Below are 16,979 nucleotides of genomic sequence, written 5' to 3' on the forward strand. Positions count from 1 at the left end.
TGGAATTGACAATTTAGTAGTCTGTTTTGTTTGTTCTATTTTGAAACTTAAACGCTTTAGCGGCTGCCTTTTGTGTAGTTTGCAATATTTGCCTTTATTTATCTGAAACTGAAGTCTTATGTTCCTTAAGTACATCTACCCTGTTGAACTTATTATGGGAAATAAAAATTTAAATCAAAACAAGCTGCAGATTATTTCACATTTTACTCTTGAGCAACGGCACATTTAAATCTTACAAATATAGTTATTTGGCCTATATCGTGATATATATCGTTATCGCCAGAAATGAAAAAAACATATCGTGATATGAAAAAATCTTATAAGATAACCTTTATTAGTCCCACACGTGGGAAATTTGTTTTGTCACAGCAGGAAGTGGACAGTGCAAAAGTTATGAAGCAAAAATTAGAATAAAATTATATCGCCCAGCTCTAGAATGAAGCCAAGTGACCCAGGCTTTGCTCATTTGCAGTCTGAGCCATGGGAACAGTCCAGTAGTCACTTTTCATTGGTTTGCCTGCAACTCTGCTTGACTTGAGTTCTGTGTTTTGTTTTGGTTTGTTTTTTTTCTTTCTGCATTTATCTATGATTGGTCATGGAAGGCTCCGTACCTGGGTGCTTGCTATATAATCTTGGCTTGCACTGTTGTATTAAATTGTGGGTCAGAGTATGCAGGCAAGGCCAGTGGACCGGGGAGGAGAGAGGGGAGGAGAGGGGGGGTAGTCATATCAGAAGGCTTCAGAGTAGTTTACTGCTCTGTGCCTCTTCATTGGATGGTGGCGGGCACTGCTGAGTGTTTACCCATGGCCCAGTTATTTGCTAATCTCTCTCCACCTCCCCCAGCTGGCCTTCAGTGCACCCTCCCACTCCTGTGGACTACCCCCTTCCCCTACTAAAAAAACAACAGCGATCTAATCTGGCTCTCTCTCGCTCTCTCAGTGCTGCCAAGGCCCATAGCACCAACGCAAGAGACGTCAGTCTGAGACTTGATTAAAAGTCACCCAGTGCATGGAAGTGTTGGCTGTTTTTTCTCCACACATTCAAGATTAGAGGCACAGGGTGGAAAAGGAAAGGAGGGAAAAAAACAGAGCAGGGCTTTTTGACTAAAGGCTGAAATGTGCTTGGTGCATCATGCACACACCATCATCTCTGCTGGCACGCGATCACGGTCTACTCCAGGATGCGAGATGTGCTCTCTTGCTTTGCTTTTTATGTGGAGCTGAAAGTATGCTGCGCATAGAGATTTTAAACAGAGCTGATTCAGACTCAAGCAAATATATTCCAACACCTGTACTACTAAAACACACTCATTTCCTTCTAGTGTTTATGTTTTCATTTCGCATCTTAACAACACAAATATGCTAAAAATGCAGAGAGGCATTATCTTTGCCCAGGAGCACGGTGTTTTCAGTGTCACAAGAGCTCAAGCTGCTGCGCGCCGACAGCCATTAAAACACTAGTGTGTCTAAATTATATTGTTATTTGGTTGCATGCTTGCTGCTGAGGTACGATGGACAGGAATTTAGGGTATTTGCTGACACCCCTAATTTTTCAAGTCCCCTGGCTGAGTTTTAAGATGCTGGAGATGGGGGTGAGGAGAGTGGGCTTTAATCTGTCCCATCTGTTGCCTTAGGGACTGCCCCCCCACCACCAGTCAGTCTGTATCTGTCTGGGTCTGGTACAGTTATGCTAATCCTATGGTTTGTACTGCCCCTCAAAGCTTAAAGACCTTCGTTACAGACCATGTATTTATACTAAAACTCAACCCCTGACCCTCTCTCTATATTTAAAACTTTCTCAAATATTTCATAAAAACACAGATGAGAACTAGACTGAAAAGGTGTTTATTATCATTTTGCGCGTATAGGATAATCTCAGATTTATGGATAAGCTCTCATTTTAGGCTGTGTCTGAATTTAGTCTGTGTTTATAACACCATTATTTTCTCGTTGAATAAATGAACAAGTACAGGCTTAACGGGCTACATAATAGCTTGACTGGATGATTTCCCCTACACATCCACCCACTCTACCAGAGGACTGTGGCTGTCTGGTATGGTGGATTTTTCACCTGTTCTCTAAGATCTAACACGTGCTGTAATGTTCTGCACAACTAAAATCTCAGCTCAATAAAAAGACCTGAAACAATTACCGTAGTTCTCGGGTCATACGCCGCTACTTTTTTCCCACACTGTGAACACTGCGGCTTATACTGACGTGCGGCTAATGCATTTTTTTTTTCATGCGGCCAAAAACATTTTGCCTGGTAACAGTATACCAATAAAATTGATAAGTAGTATATATAGGGCTGTTCGATATAACGATATATATCGGATGACGATATAAAAACGTCTATCGTTTCATTTTACGCTATCGTTTGTTTCGTGGTGTCGCAAAATAAACTGTTTACGGCAATATTTTTTCATTATTTTGATGGTCACTGTAGTGGCTATATTAATTTCCTAAAGTTCCCTCTTTCTCTTATATTTAATATAACCACACTACAGAAGGACAAGCGCTTGTTTTTATGCGTTGTCGTTAGCAACAACAACGGTAAAAACCACCTCGTGTCCGCTTGTTTATTTTCCACATAAACCTTTCACAATAAAGCTCAAGATCCTGTTGAGACTTTTCAAAATAAACTGAATCACGTGAAAGATGCAGAGTATTTACGGATGAGAAGCAAAAAGAGCCGCCAGGTGCTAAAAAATAAACCTTAGCCTCAAACGTTAGAACAGGCTTTTCCCCGCAGCACGCTGTGTAATAAATACTCACAAAGAAAATGGCAGCCGTTACAACTTATGTCTAAAAATGTATCGTTTCATGCATCAGTTAAAACACTGGACTCCAGGTACACGATGCCCAGCTGGAAACACTTCACGCAAGTCGAGCTGCCCGACATTCACAGAATTTACAGAAAATGTTACATTTTTGTGATTTATATCGTTATCGGACGATAGATGTCTTAATATCGGGATATGAGATTTTGGTCATATCGCACAGCCCTAAGTATATATACGGTATATATTTTTACCGGTTGTTAAGAAACGTTGTAATGTTGTTTGTGCACTGTTCTGTAAAAAAACCATAAGCAACGTAATTTGTGTGTTACCGATATGTATGTATACTTAAAGGTAGCTGTGTTACAGGCCCTGTTCGGGGAAAAAAAGCATTTGCAGTATGTATTTTTGTATGTTACCATAACGTTTATGTTACCATGTTTATGTTACCTTACGGATTAAATTAAACGTTAAAAATCCTCACGTGTAATATTTCTGTGTAAATATCTCATATTACAAGTGAAACGCATACGGCTTAAAATCCGGTGTGGCCTGTACAAGTACAAAATTGATTTTCTTTCTACAATTAGAGAATGCGGCTTTTAATCAGGTGTGCTCTGTAGTCCGGGATTTACGGTAGGTCACAGAAAGAATGGAAGCCGATGACTCTGGTAGTTAATTTATTATGCTGCTACCATGCAAAGAGTGGACAGTCATTGTTAGTTTAAGCTATCATCAGTTATATTTTCTGCCATTTTGAAATATGTTTGGCACTGTATTTTAAAGTGGTTTGAACTCAGGGCTGATAAAGAATGTTATATGCATATGTTCTTGGTTTCCTGAGTTGCCCTGTACTGTGATTTGCATCAGTGCTGTACCAGCTAAATGGTATTGTGATACCTAGTTTAGAAACTACAAAACATTTTTTTTGTTTTTCCCACCGGCATCATTTATTCCTATCAACACTGTAAACATTGTCAAGAGACTGTCAGTCAGTATTTTCGTGATGAAAGAATCACTTTATCTTTAACCGATCAAAGAATAACGTTATTTTATACATTGCATTGCTTGAAACTTCTACATTGATTTTTAGTTAACTTGAAACAAGGAAGAAGAAAAATGCTGAAACGTGCATGAAAACACATCAAGCTGTCACTATTTAGCTTCACTGTAGCCAAAGACTGTACTGGGGTGATAGTTCATACATAATTTAGTCTAGTGCATAAGACACGCATTGTGGAATTTAAGCTCTCTATCTCAAAAGCTGTCAGTATCAGATATATTAGAAAATACACTCTGAGCCTGTCGATGCTGCCTGTAGATACAAATATATAATTTTGGGGGAAAAAGCAGCACACAATCACAAAATTTGGATGTGTTACTACCATGCTTCAAATCTTCCTAGAAAAGTCAAACTAAAGTCTCTAGGTTTGTTTGTTGGTTTTTTTTTGGTAATATCATAATGAAATCTATCATTTTCAAGCTTTCTCTTGAGACCATTCATTTGATTTGAGTTGTTTGATGGCATGAAAGTACACATCATATAGGGAATTCTTTGTTTTAATTTTCAACCTCCTATTAGAGCTGGGCGATAAAACAATAATGATATGTATTGCGAAATAACTTTTTCTCAATAGAAAAATTAAACTATTGCGATAGGCCTCATCTCTCTTGTCCTCTTAAAAAAAAAAAAAAAAAAAGAACAGCCAATCCAAATTAAGTAGCGCAGAGCTGAACCAATCACAGCCGCAGCGTCACGTCACGTGACTTGTTACGTACAGCACAAGCGCCAAGGCGAACATGTGTATTTGTTTTTGCAGCCGTGCAGCCCGGGTAATGAAGGATTGAGTTTGCCGACTAGAGAAAAATCAACCGAGAGCGTGACCGAAGGTTACCGAAGAAAAAATAGATAATGGTTCCAATTCCGGAGAGCTTGTCGAACGGAAGGGCCAGAGAAGTTCCGTAGTGTGAATGTATTTCGGCTATTTCAAGTCTGACAAAAAACTGTAAATTGTGCCGAAAGCAAGTCTGGAAATACAATAAAGCGGTGCATGCTCAATCGCTGACTGAAAGCGCTAATTTGTCATTCGGCTTTTGTCAGACTAAAGTAACTGTTAATAAAACTGTTTGAAAAGCTAAGCTATACAACAAGGAGAGATTGAGAATTTCCTTTTAGTTCTCAGTTTATTTGATATTGACAAAAGTTAGTCAATTTTGTCTGTTCTTCTGTAAAACAAACTAAGATTTATTTTTAGAATTAAAATTTTGTTTCTAAGTGGAATTGACAATTTAGTGGTCTGTTTTGTTTGTTCTATTTTGAAACTTAAACGCTTTAGCGGCTACCTTTTGTGTAGTTTGCAATATTTGCCTTTATTTATCTGAAACTGAAGTCTTATGTTCCTTAAGTACATCTACCCTGTTGAACTTATTATGGGAAATAAATATTTTAATTAAAACAAGCTGCTAATTATTTCACATTTTACTTGTGAGCAACGGCACATTTAAATCTTACAAATATAGTTATTTGGCTTATATCGTGATATATATCGTTATCACCTGAAATGAAAAAAACATATCGTGATATGAAAAAAATCTTATATTGCCCAGCTCTACCTCCTATCTTTAAAACTGTTTTTTCTACAGGCCTTCAAATATGGTAATGCAGACCCTACTAAGCTAATTCTAGATCTCAGAATTTTATGTTGAACTTCAGCTCCATTTTTGAAATTACATGTACCATATATTATAGAAGCAGATAACATGCTGTTCACAAAAGGATTAAAAATGTCACTAACATCATCACAAAGTTATTTTTATTCCAAAAACAAAATAAAAGGAAAAGGTAAAAAATTTGGCAAAAAAATCATGATGAGGATTTTTTTACCCCAGGGAAGTCAGAAAAGGCCAACCTGGGAATTGATATGGAATGATGCTATCAGCTGTGTAGTGCATTTGCAAAGAGGTGGTCTCTGGTTAGCGCTGGGTAGCTAGCAGAGACGTTCCAAATGCAAGTAGCAGATAAAGTATCAAAAACACCAGATTCCTCTCTACTCAAGTTGCAACAGCATAATTGATCCACCTCTATGATGACAAGCATTCCCAGTGTCCTACTTACAACTAAAATGTTTGAATAGCACACTTCTAGAGAATCCTTAGGCTAAGCTAAGGTTGTCATCAAGAGGCCTGCTACCACAGCCATGCTACAATCCATCTCTACAAATCAAATAACTGGCTATAATTCAAGTGACTAATAGCTTAGGACTAGCTAATATCCTTTGTTATCCTAGGGGCTAAAGGTAGCAAGATAATACCTAATAACAGTAGTTGGAAAACAATTCAACTAATATATTTAAGACATACTCTTTAGTTGAATAAAATAAAATAAAATAAATAAAGGAAGACTAAAAATAATAAAGAAGTGTAATTACAAGAGGAAACAACACTCAATCTCACAGTAAATAAAGGTAAGGTATGATACTATCGCTGTCATTTGTATCATCTGGGGGGTTTTCATGTAAGAAAAGGCAGTGCACATGAATGACTACGACCACTTAAGCCATCATGTGACAGGGTTCGTCTGTAGTCCCAGCCAGATAACTTCATTAACTTTTTACCCCACAAAAATGCTGAACGCTTGTTGGAAATGTAAAGAATGTTTCATGCTTTTGAATTTTCCACTTAAAAAACTGAAGGCAATCACATTTTTTCAATTATCCGTCAGGTTAATTAATACTGTTAAACTCTGCCATCAATAATACAGCAACCATGCTTTGGAAAGTGTGATATTTCATATTTAAAAAAAAGTCAAGGTGAACAAAATCAAGATTTTATACAGGTTTTAAAACATTACTACCAGCTGAATTCCAATATTAATCCAATATCAGGTGCTTTATCTGATCACTTGGCCTGCTTCATTTCTACTGTTTTTTTCCCTGACTTTTGTTAAATGCACATCTGGTCTAAAATCATTACTTCCTACAAAATGTTAATTTTAATAGTGGAACATAATAACTGCACTTCATTCTGTTGCAGCTATCACTGTAATACAATGTGGACATGATGAATACTGACGTCTCAGGATATAAAACCTACAAAGAGGAGGATATGCATGTGCAGCAAATTCCACATAAGTGGCAGTTAACAGATTGCCTTCTTTTTAAAGCTTCTGTTCATGTAAGTATGCACAACCCCAAGCAGAACTGGTAATCCACACACTGAACAACACTTTTTGCACACTCTAGATTTATTGTCTGTACTGGTCAAGGAAAATGCCTTGTACTAACCATAGGCTGTCACTCTGAGTTACCATCTCAAGGTTGCACCTTTTGTTTTCTAAAACATCCGCTAATTTCTCCTTTTTACCAAATCAGAAGCCTGTTAAACACCGCTGTATTGTATCTCTTGCTGCTTTTACCTCCGCCCAGAACTTAAACCAGTGGTACTGGAAGAGAGACACATTGATTTTTTTCAGCTAATAGAGTACAACGCTGGCTGTATTAGAGATCAAATGGCCTCCCACCTCCTGCCCATTCCATCATCCATTGGTCTGTTTCTATCTGCAGCCAGTATCACATCTTAAAAAATAATGACGAGGACCAACCAAAATATCATGGAATCAAAGTGAGGCCAGTGCTTTTATGTTCTCCAGCCTAAGCTTCTAATTTGCACTGGTCCAGTTATGTGAATACTATTTCTGCTTCTACGTGGCTGATATTTTAGCATTTTATGAGTGACTCTCCTCCTGTTTACTATCCTTCTGCTTCTCAGGATGTACTGCATCACATCCTGAGAGCTTAATGCACACTCAGCAGTGTAGGGTGAGGGCCAAAGTGGACACAGCTTGGTAATTTGAGCTTGTGGGCTTTGGGTAATTTTTTCACACTGCTGACACTGAGTAAAGACAGTTAAATCATTCCTAAAGCTTGGTTTGATTATATTAGTGTGCATCATAATAAGCCACTATTTGGATTAATAATTCTCTCAAATAGCTTTCAAAGAACAAAAGATAAGCAGAAACTATTTCTGACAACATTTAAATGTCCTAAAAATATTTGATAGGTGCAGCCTATAACTCAGGGAAAGTTCTCTCTGTGCCATCTTTGCCACCTCTCTGCCACCAAGACAAATTCCTCAAATTTTATTGAGAGTGATATTTAAATAATTCTGATCCATCCTCTTCTACATGTTTTCCAACCAAACCTGGATTTTAAAAGAATGAGCAAATCAAAGGATCCACAGCAGTTTGCACCTGGCTAAAAGAATTCCATGGCCTACAATGTGGGCCAGGACGCACATCTAACCACCACAGTCCAACAGGAGTCTGTAATCTTGAGCCACTAACTTCACTTTCTGTTGAGCCACTGATGTGGCCGCCAAGCTGACAGCTTCAAGAGACCTGCCGTGGCCTTCAAGGCTAGAGAGGGGCGGCCGGGCTAGGGAACAGTAGGTCTGTCAACGCCACAGTATGGGGCCCTCGAGACAATGTCTCGAGGTTTGGGCAAGCGGAGCAAATGAGCAGGTCTTTTATTCTATAGTATAATGGTGCTACTATAATCTTCTTTAGACCCCCAAATCTCCAGCTTACCTGGTACAAGACCAAAATTTTGGCTGTGTAAAAATTTTTTTATATTTTTAAAATTGTCGCATAGGTTTTGAGCATGAATATGCTACAAGTTAGGCCTTACTTGAAAAGAATTCTCTGTAAATAAAAGCCCTGTTACAAAGAAAGCCTGTGGTCGCACTTCAGGTATGGTGTGCAAGTCTGTGCCATGTTTGAAACGGTTTCTACACGACATATTGGAGCAGCAGGCATACACCCACATACTGACGAGTCACCAGGGACAGTCAGTGAAAGAACGACCCAGGCCCAGCTGCAAACAGGTTAAACACATGGCAGCGGAGAGAATTCAGAAATGAACAGCGGTAACAGAAAAGTCATGAAAAGGGGACAACGGGAGGAGGAAAAAAAAAAAAAAGCAAGATGTTGAGTCAGAGAGATGACTAACACTTCTGCCAGATATACAGCCCTGTGCTGCTTCTCATCTTCATTGTTCCAAGGATGACCTCAAGATCGGTGCACTGGGATGTGTCTGCTTTGCATTCATGAAGCAACAGCATAGAGAGCAAGCAGTTTGTCTTTTTTCTCTCTTTGCAGTCATTACAGCAACAAAGTCTGACTGCTGTCCTAATTAATTTTGCACAGTCCAACAATTTGGATTTATTGGTCGTTTACACCACACATACACACATAAGCATCAATTAATCGCCCTTGTGTTGTTTACTGAGTCAAACTTCTGACAGTCGGTGCAAGTAAGCCACAGTCATAAAGGTAAGGTATATTATAATGATATCAAATGACATCACCACAATTTACATTTTGCTTTTTGTTTGTCTTTTAAAGCACCTCTGTAAATGATTTTAGCCACAACCTGAAAGGCTCTCTCTTCAAGAAATGTTTGTCTATTGAATCATGCTTTTCCTCCACTAGATAGCTACAAACCCAGTCAATATGTCTCAAAATAGGTTAAAAAAAGCAGACTTCAATGTCATGTTATAAATGATATAAATGATAAAACCACCTTGTCTGTTAAATGCACATCTAAATGCAAATAGGGACACCATCCACAGGCAGCTTTAAAATATGAACACAATCACACAGTGTATTCCAGTTTTGCTAAATGCATTCTTATACTTTCCTATGCAACAGCAGTTTTAAATGTGGGTTTCTGATAACACCCTGTCTATGAATGGATGGAGGAGCCTAGGCAATAACACACACTCACAGAAATAATAATACATTATTAAGAAGCACACACATTCACTCCCACGCACTGGGATGGGCAAACCAGGCTATACAAGCCCACCTATTTTCAAACACGGTGCCAGAGCCTGAGCACAATCTTGAACTTCTATCACCTAAAACACCCATCTTTTAAAATACCTTCCCACACATTCCACCTGCTCCGTCTTCTCTCTTCCTTTCCCCGCATACACTGCTCCACTATCTCTGTGCAGCTCTGCTACTATCTTATCACACTCAAGGTCTCACAGAAGCCTGGCTTCAGCCCAAAGTCTTGAACAAGGGGCACAACTTGGCAGACAATGGCTGCAGTATGTTTGGCAGTGTTTTTCCAAGCCTTTTGTACACCCAATGATAAAAATAAGCAAGGGGTGAATTTGCTGCTGTGTTTAAGAGAAGATATCTATGATGTTTTATAAAATTCAATGATATGAGTGCCATAGAAGACTCCAGAAAAGACCTAGCCAGACAACAAGATGCGGGAGAAGAAAAACAAACAGATGAGGCAGACGCACACAAATACAGGGAGCAAAAAAATGTCTTTCGGAATTTTTTTTTCTCTTACCACAGCCAACACACACACACACACACACACACATAAATAAATAAAATTAACAAAAAACGAAAATCTTTTTATATTCAAACATCTGCACCATGGCGAATGTATAGAAAGAAGCAGAAACCAACAGGAAAGCATTAAATATTAATGAGGAGCACATTTTCTCTCAAACCAAAAATCAATTTACCAATAACACACTCACCAGCCACTGAAGTCAGGAAAATCGCCAAGCAAATTCCAAATTCAGCAAGCGACTTTATCGTGATTCGGCCCACAGCCATGACAGTGTTGACTGACTTTGGTCTCGTAGTTAGAGGTCCACCCAGTGTTCTTTTTACTTCTGTAGTTCCCACTTTGTTTTCAGATCCTCTCCCTCACGTCATAACTTGAACTACTCTCACTGACATGGAATAATACATCGAGAAATTGTGCAAAAAAAGTAACGCTGTTAGGTTGGGGTCGGTGATTTGTTCACGATCGTTAAGTGCAAATGAAAGTTAAGTTAGTCCCGTTTCCGACCCCAGCACAGCCTGGACAGACGAGCCGAGAGGCTAACTTGTTTGGCGGATCTGCCATCCACAACTAGCCAGCGAGGAACGTCCATATCTGCTAGCTAACATGCTAGCTGCCAGGGGTGACTGTCTGGTACTACAAAACTTAGGTAAAGAGGGTAAATACCACGAAAAAACAGGCACTCAGTTCTTTCGTCTAGATTTCAAACCACTCTCAGCTTTAATCCTTTATAAAAATGTCCAGTCGTCGACACTTACAGCTATAAATTCGGCATTTAAAGATTAGCCACTTAGCCCGGATAGGTCGCAAGCTGACTGCTCCCGAAGCTAACCGACGCTAGCTTAATTCCAAGCCAGTTACTTCTCTGTCCCGTCTCATTTCTCGCGCTTCCTTACAGAAGAAAACAAAATTCATAAATCAGTGGCGCCTATACTGAGCTTTTCTGGTGTGCGGTACACCGCGACTATTCCTCCGGCGCTGACAGATGGCGGAGGGAGGAGATGGATATCTCTCGTTCTGAACTGGGCGGCTGGGAACGCCTCGTTTGCAGGCTTGTCTGGACCGCTCGTCTCCGGTATCAGGTTGCTGTGGGTTGGTGTTGGGGGTGGAGGACAGAATTCCACCGCGGGAGGGGTGAGCCAGCGCCACTGTGCTGCAGACTATGGATACAACACCCTGAATCATGTGCTGCATTCAGGCTGTCGATGGAACTGTCGAAACTTTAATTACTGTAAACACCGGCCTGACGTTAACATCCTATACGTATGGAAAAGCTCTCGAAAAACAGTCGCCAATGTTATACGCCAACGTTATTACATGGTTATAGTACAAAGCGATATGTATTGATAAAAACAAATAAATAACTGCTGTTTGTTAAAAGATGATAACAATCAAACATGCTAAAATATAATGTATTATTCCTGCATTTACATACTTATACTTAGAATCATTTGTTATTCAATCATTAGTGTTACTTTACTGCCTCTGTGTGGTGAATAAAACTGTATGTGTTAAAGTACACTGTAATTATTCCAGCAGGTGGCAAGTTAGCCCGTGCCTATGACAAACCGGTGTGTGGTTTTCCCTCATATAATCTCAAAAATCAAATTTTCCTATATAGTCCTTTTATGAATTTATAAAACAAATAACCCTAATTGCAATGGAAAACACTGAAGCTTTTAATATTGGAAAGAGACAGAAAGCACTTAAACCTCACATCATCTATACCACGGAAAAACATTAGAACTTTTCCCGTTTCAAGGTAGTTAATTTCGGCCAGAGCTCAACTCAAGGGCTCTGATTTCGTCGTGTTTAATTTTGTAGAGTTTTACGAATTTCCTTCCTGACTCAAGTCTACAGGCCATATGTATTTCCCACTAAAATCGAACCACCTGACAGCAGCTTTCACTATCGTATGAGTAAACAGTTACACTATGGAGTCACAGAACTTGGCCAGATAGGAACGTGATGGCTGAAAAAGATCTGTCCTCATGATTAAAGGAGGCGTGTCTGTTTGCGAAAGGGATCTCAGCTGCCGGGACGAGGCACCGCAGGATTTTGGATGTTGCTCTCTGGTCGCTGTTGACTGGGAACTCAATCGCCAGGTATCCTGGGCTACACTGTCCGCTATGATCGAGCTAGCGTTAAGTTTACGAAAAGCATGACGACAGAATAAAACTGCACGACTCTGCGTTTAGGCACGTCGGACATCCCGGAGCACAGAGTATCTGCGTTTTGCAGCGACAGCTTGTAAACAACCTCGCACACCGTCGAGGTGTGCTCGTCGCGGGACCTGTCTGTCTGATGAAAGGTGGGCTATACTATGGCTGCTGCGCCACTGGAAGCGAGGAAGTTTACCCGGGGTCTCAGCAAACCGGGAACCGCCGCAGAGCTGAGGCAGAGCGTCTCCGAGGCTGTCAGGACGTCAGTGTGGATGGTAAGAGAAAGGCTCACACAAGTGAATGAACATATTTGGCCCACTGTGTATCATGCAGTGTACGTTTGGAATCGTTTGCTTCGTTCTTGCTACAGAGGATAATTTGTTTGGTGTAAAGTTCAGTGCCTTGCTCAAAGGCAGTACTTCTAAAGCATGGCGTGTTTTACTGTATCAAAAACATCCACAACTTTTTGTTGTTGTTGTTGTTACATTCAAACTGCCAATTTCTGGTGCATATACTTTACACTCTCCACGACCTACTGTTTTCCCGAAGAGGTTGCCAAGTAACTGAAACATAGACCAGCTCTAACGTGATGAAGGCGAAACACACCCATCCATACACATCTCGGTACATTCTGTCATCTGACCCGCACAATTTCATCTTGTAACTAGACAATGACCAAACAGCCACACAATGACAAAGGTAACACAATATGCCTGTCTTATTTACAGTATGAAGGAAGATTATTCTGCACTTGTGTGCTCTGTGGCACATGTAGTAGCAAAACAAACAAATAAAAATGTATCATTCTTGACCAGCTCATCAGGATAGTTAAAAACACTGCAGTGGGGTTTTCACATTTCACATTTCAAAGAGTGGAAACGAGGAGAAATAAAACAGCTCTCTTTATGAGTAATGTGATCCACCTGCACCTGTAAAGCTCACAAATTGTTGCATGACTGTCATGTCACAAATTCTTGTCATCGTCAGACTCAGAAAACAGGGCACCCAACCAAGGACTGTCCAACACATAACCCCTTAAACCATAAAATCTTTTGTTTTTAAAGCATGGATTAGATTAATATTTATGTCATATTTTTTTTGTCATATTTTAAATGTTAAGCTTCAAAGATATTGGTAGGCAGAGTTTACTACCTTTACCTCCCCCTTGCTTTAACTTATTACGTTAAGCTAACTGACTTATCATTTAGACTTCTGTCAAGCCCTTATGTCTTGTTTTCTGTTTCTCTCTTTGAAAATTTAAATATTAAATAAAAGTAAAGATGAATAACTACATACATGTAGATATCTAAATTTATTAATATCCTTATACGATTTTTCACAGGTAAAAATAGGATTAGTGAAAATAGTTAGCAGAAGCCAGGATAACTTGAGATATCTTTTCAGTTGTTAATTTAAGTTAAAAACTCTGGTCCAGCAAAAATGAGGTTGGCTGGTGTTGGACTGTGGTTGCTTGGTGGTTTAATCAACAAGGATACAGGATTGAGAAAAACACAGGAAGTGTTTGGTAGACGGGCATGGGCTTCTGTACATACAGCTCTTCAACTTACGTAAAAACAATCCATTATGTAGTCTTAGTCTTCATTTCTGTTATGTCACAGTAGACTATTAATTCTGTCTTAGGCCAGTGTGTGGTGTGGCATAATGGATACTGAATCAAATCTCTGGGTTGTGTTTAATAATGGATGAGATGATGGCTATTTTTAAACTTGCCCTCTTTCTCTTCCGTAATGTGGTGTCACATTAAGCACCCGCGGGGCCATCAATTATGAATACCTGCAGATGCAATAAATTGTCTAAATTCAAGAGTGAGGCCAGTTCTGGGAACAAGTGTTCGTACACACGCTGTAGTTACTGCAGGCGTGGTTGGCCTCCACTTAGTAAACAAAGTGGAGGCCAAGCAGTAGAGCACTAAGGACAGCCTATGGCATTTTAATAATCACTTCCAACTGTGGGAAATGTTTACTTAGACATTTTATACATTTCCCTGCCTTGCCTTTACCCACTTCTTCATACTCATGCCCAGTTAAATTCTGTCTTCGTCTTTTTATATTTTAGGTTCTTCGTTAATGAGCCTGAATAACCTCGTGGCCCCTGTACATGTCTGAAAGTGAGAAACGCTAACCATATAATGTGCATCCTGATACCTTAATATCACCTCCCATTTTCAGTGGAACCATGGAGCTCCACTTAAGAGTCAATTCCACTCCAGAGGATTTGGTCTGATTAGAGCATTAAAAAACTGCCAGAGATAAGCTGCAGATTTGCAGATGCTTTAGCACTGCTGACCTATATCTGTGACATGATACAGGGTCTGTGATGGTGCTGGGCGTTTGGTTGTCTGCTGGTTTTTGTGGTCCTGAGTTGCTGTGACTGATCGCTGAGCCTAGGCCTTTTCAAACCATGTGGTTTCCATGCTTTCTTTATTTAGGCTACCTCATGCTCTGTGTCATTACCACCCTTACAGTGGAGTAAACACTGTGGTCAGTCTGGTGTAGAGGAGACTGCAGGAGAAACGTTATTTCTCTTTTATTCGTTGTAAGAAAACAACCAAAGTCAACATCACTGTAATCTGAAATTCCAACATCATGACATGATTTTGACATTTTGCTAACCAAACCAAACCAGACAGGCCACTGATCTTTTTAATGCCTGCAGGCTCACAAATGAAGAAGCTGCTTCTTGTTTGAATGTCACGTCATGTTTTTTGGATTGTCTCTGCATGTTTTTGCTGTGTTTTTATTTCTGCTGCACGGCCTGCAGCTGTAATTTAAGTGAATGTGTAGGAGAGGCTTCAGCTTGTTGCAAAAATGTTTTGTGTGTTTTGAGGCTGCTGTTTTGTTCATTGGAGGTTTTTTGCCTCAGATTTGGCAGGAAGCATTTATTGCATTTCAACTGAAGACTCTTTTGCAAAGCTCAACAAATCTTAATTATTGTGTGAACAAGTGAAACAAGACTAAGATAATCCCAAATTAAGATTTCTTCTTTGTTTAGCCAGATTTTCCTGCCATCGTGATTGGCAAAGCCATAAAACACATTGTAGAGCTAAACATGATAATTACTCATGAAAAGTTTTATCTTTTATATGTAAAACTGTAAATAGTTACACTTTATAAGTGTGATATTTAATGTAATTTTATGTATTTGCTGTCTGAACTGGATCGTTATAAATTGTCTGATGGTGTTGTTAAATTTCTTATTTATTGTTTTTATCTGACCTGCCAGGTCAAGCGTGACACGTAGACTTTTGGCTAACTCTGGCATATTGACATTGATATGTTCATTAACATGCACTGTCTCTTTTAAATAAATACATTCAAATAACCATCATGAAAAAAAAAGCAGTGGATATTTCAATCAGCTGTGTCTGCAAAAAATGGGCAGTGACCAGAAAATATTTTATCTGACCCAGATGACACAATTGCATATCCAGTTCTGTGGAGCAAAAAACCCTCTTCTGCAGGGTTCAAGTGGACCCTGTTTCACTCTGTCAATACCTGCAGGCTTTTCATGAGACCCTCAATACCCAAATCACAGTGGAGTACATTCACTTTTAGCCTAAATTTAGGTCCATGATGAAACTTTTGGCCTCTGTGCCTGAGATGAAGAGAGGAAGCACAGTAACACTCAAAGAACAATGGGAACATGATCTGAGCCCTTCACATTTCAGTGAGACTGTCCTTGGACCCATAGCTGGACTGGCCATCGGGCGTACTGGGCATTTGCCTGGTGGGCCGATGGTAATTTTTCGTTTTTATGGGCTGATGGTTTTTTTGTTGTTGTTGTTGTTTTTTTCCCGTAATGGTGTAAACAATGAAAGGTGGCGGATTGGCCAAATGCTGGCAGATGTGTAAAAATAACTCAATTGTTTGGTGGTGGCTATGGCAGAGCTTCCACAGATTCATTAAAATTAGCAAGTGGTGGAGGCCAGCAGGTGGATCAGGGAAAGGGGGGGGGGGCAGCTGCTGCTACTTCAATCACGAAACTGATCAGTGATCAGCTGATCAGCTTTTTTGTCGCAAGTCCCATCTCTCTTGTTTGTTTATCACCCACTTCGCGCCAGAAAAAGGAAACCAACGGATGTCACGCTAAACAACAGCAGCACGTTTAAGCGAGATAAGCTGTTGTTAGAATTGATTTAATACTACTTTCTAGTATCAGCTGATGTTTGCTAGAGCCACAGCTGTAAAAGCTGCTGGTCATGATATCGGTTTGGTTATCTGGTGAGAGGGAAACATGAAGATGAAACCAGGAGAGGTCCTTACTGGATCATCAGAGCCGAACAGGTGATGGAGAAACAGGTTTACCTTTTAGGTGACATGAATTAGTTGAAGGAAAGTTATGAACTGTTTCTGAGAGACAAATAACACCAGGATCCTTTTTTACGTAGCTGACAGCTGGTAACTGTGCAGGGGCGGGTCTAGCAAAGTTTTACCAGGGGAGCAGGTAGGACATTAACAGGGAGAGGGGGACACAAAAAATACTTTTCTTTCTCATTCTCATTTAAATTTTCTAGCTTTTAACAAATAATTATCTGAATCTTACAACCAAAGTTTTCATCTGATGTAAAATGTATAGAAATCCATTATTGTACATAGTAATTTTTTTCAGGGTCCCAACATAATTTCTTCAGAAGTAAGTACTGTATAT

At 39.6% G+C, this 16,979-nt stretch overlaps 2 protein-coding genes across 2 annotated transcripts in view; one reads left to right on the forward strand and one right to left on the reverse strand.

Annotated features, from left to right (window-relative positions):
• Positions 1-11,227, reverse strand: part of LOC100690976 (bone morphogenetic protein receptor type-2) — a 55,470-nt gene extending 44,243 nt beyond the window's left edge. Inside the window, 1 exon segment of the mRNA XM_005465854.4 lies at positions 10,340-11,227. Coding sequence (XP_005465911.3) covers positions 10,340-10,418 — 79 coding nt within the window. The 5' untranslated portion in view covers positions 10,419-11,227.
• Positions 11,228-11,428: 201 nt separating this feature from the next.
• Positions 11,429-16,979, forward strand: part of LOC100691238 (dedicator of cytokinesis protein 9) — a 45,181-nt gene continuing 39,630 nt past the window's right edge. The window contains exons 1-2 of the mRNA XM_019355603.2: positions 11,429-12,254; positions 12,348-12,586. Coding sequence (XP_019211148.1) covers positions 12,473-12,586 — 114 coding nt within the window. The 5' untranslated portion in view covers positions 11,429-12,254; positions 12,348-12,472. The remainder of the gene's footprint in view (positions 12,255-12,347; positions 12,587-16,979) is intronic.

This window comes from Oreochromis niloticus, linkage group LG23, assembly GCF_001858045.2.
Source record: "Oreochromis niloticus isolate F11D_XX linkage group LG23, O_niloticus_UMD_NMBU, whole genome shotgun sequence".
NCBI classification, from domain to species: Eukaryota; Metazoa; Chordata; class Actinopteri; order Cichliformes; family Cichlidae; genus Oreochromis; species Oreochromis niloticus.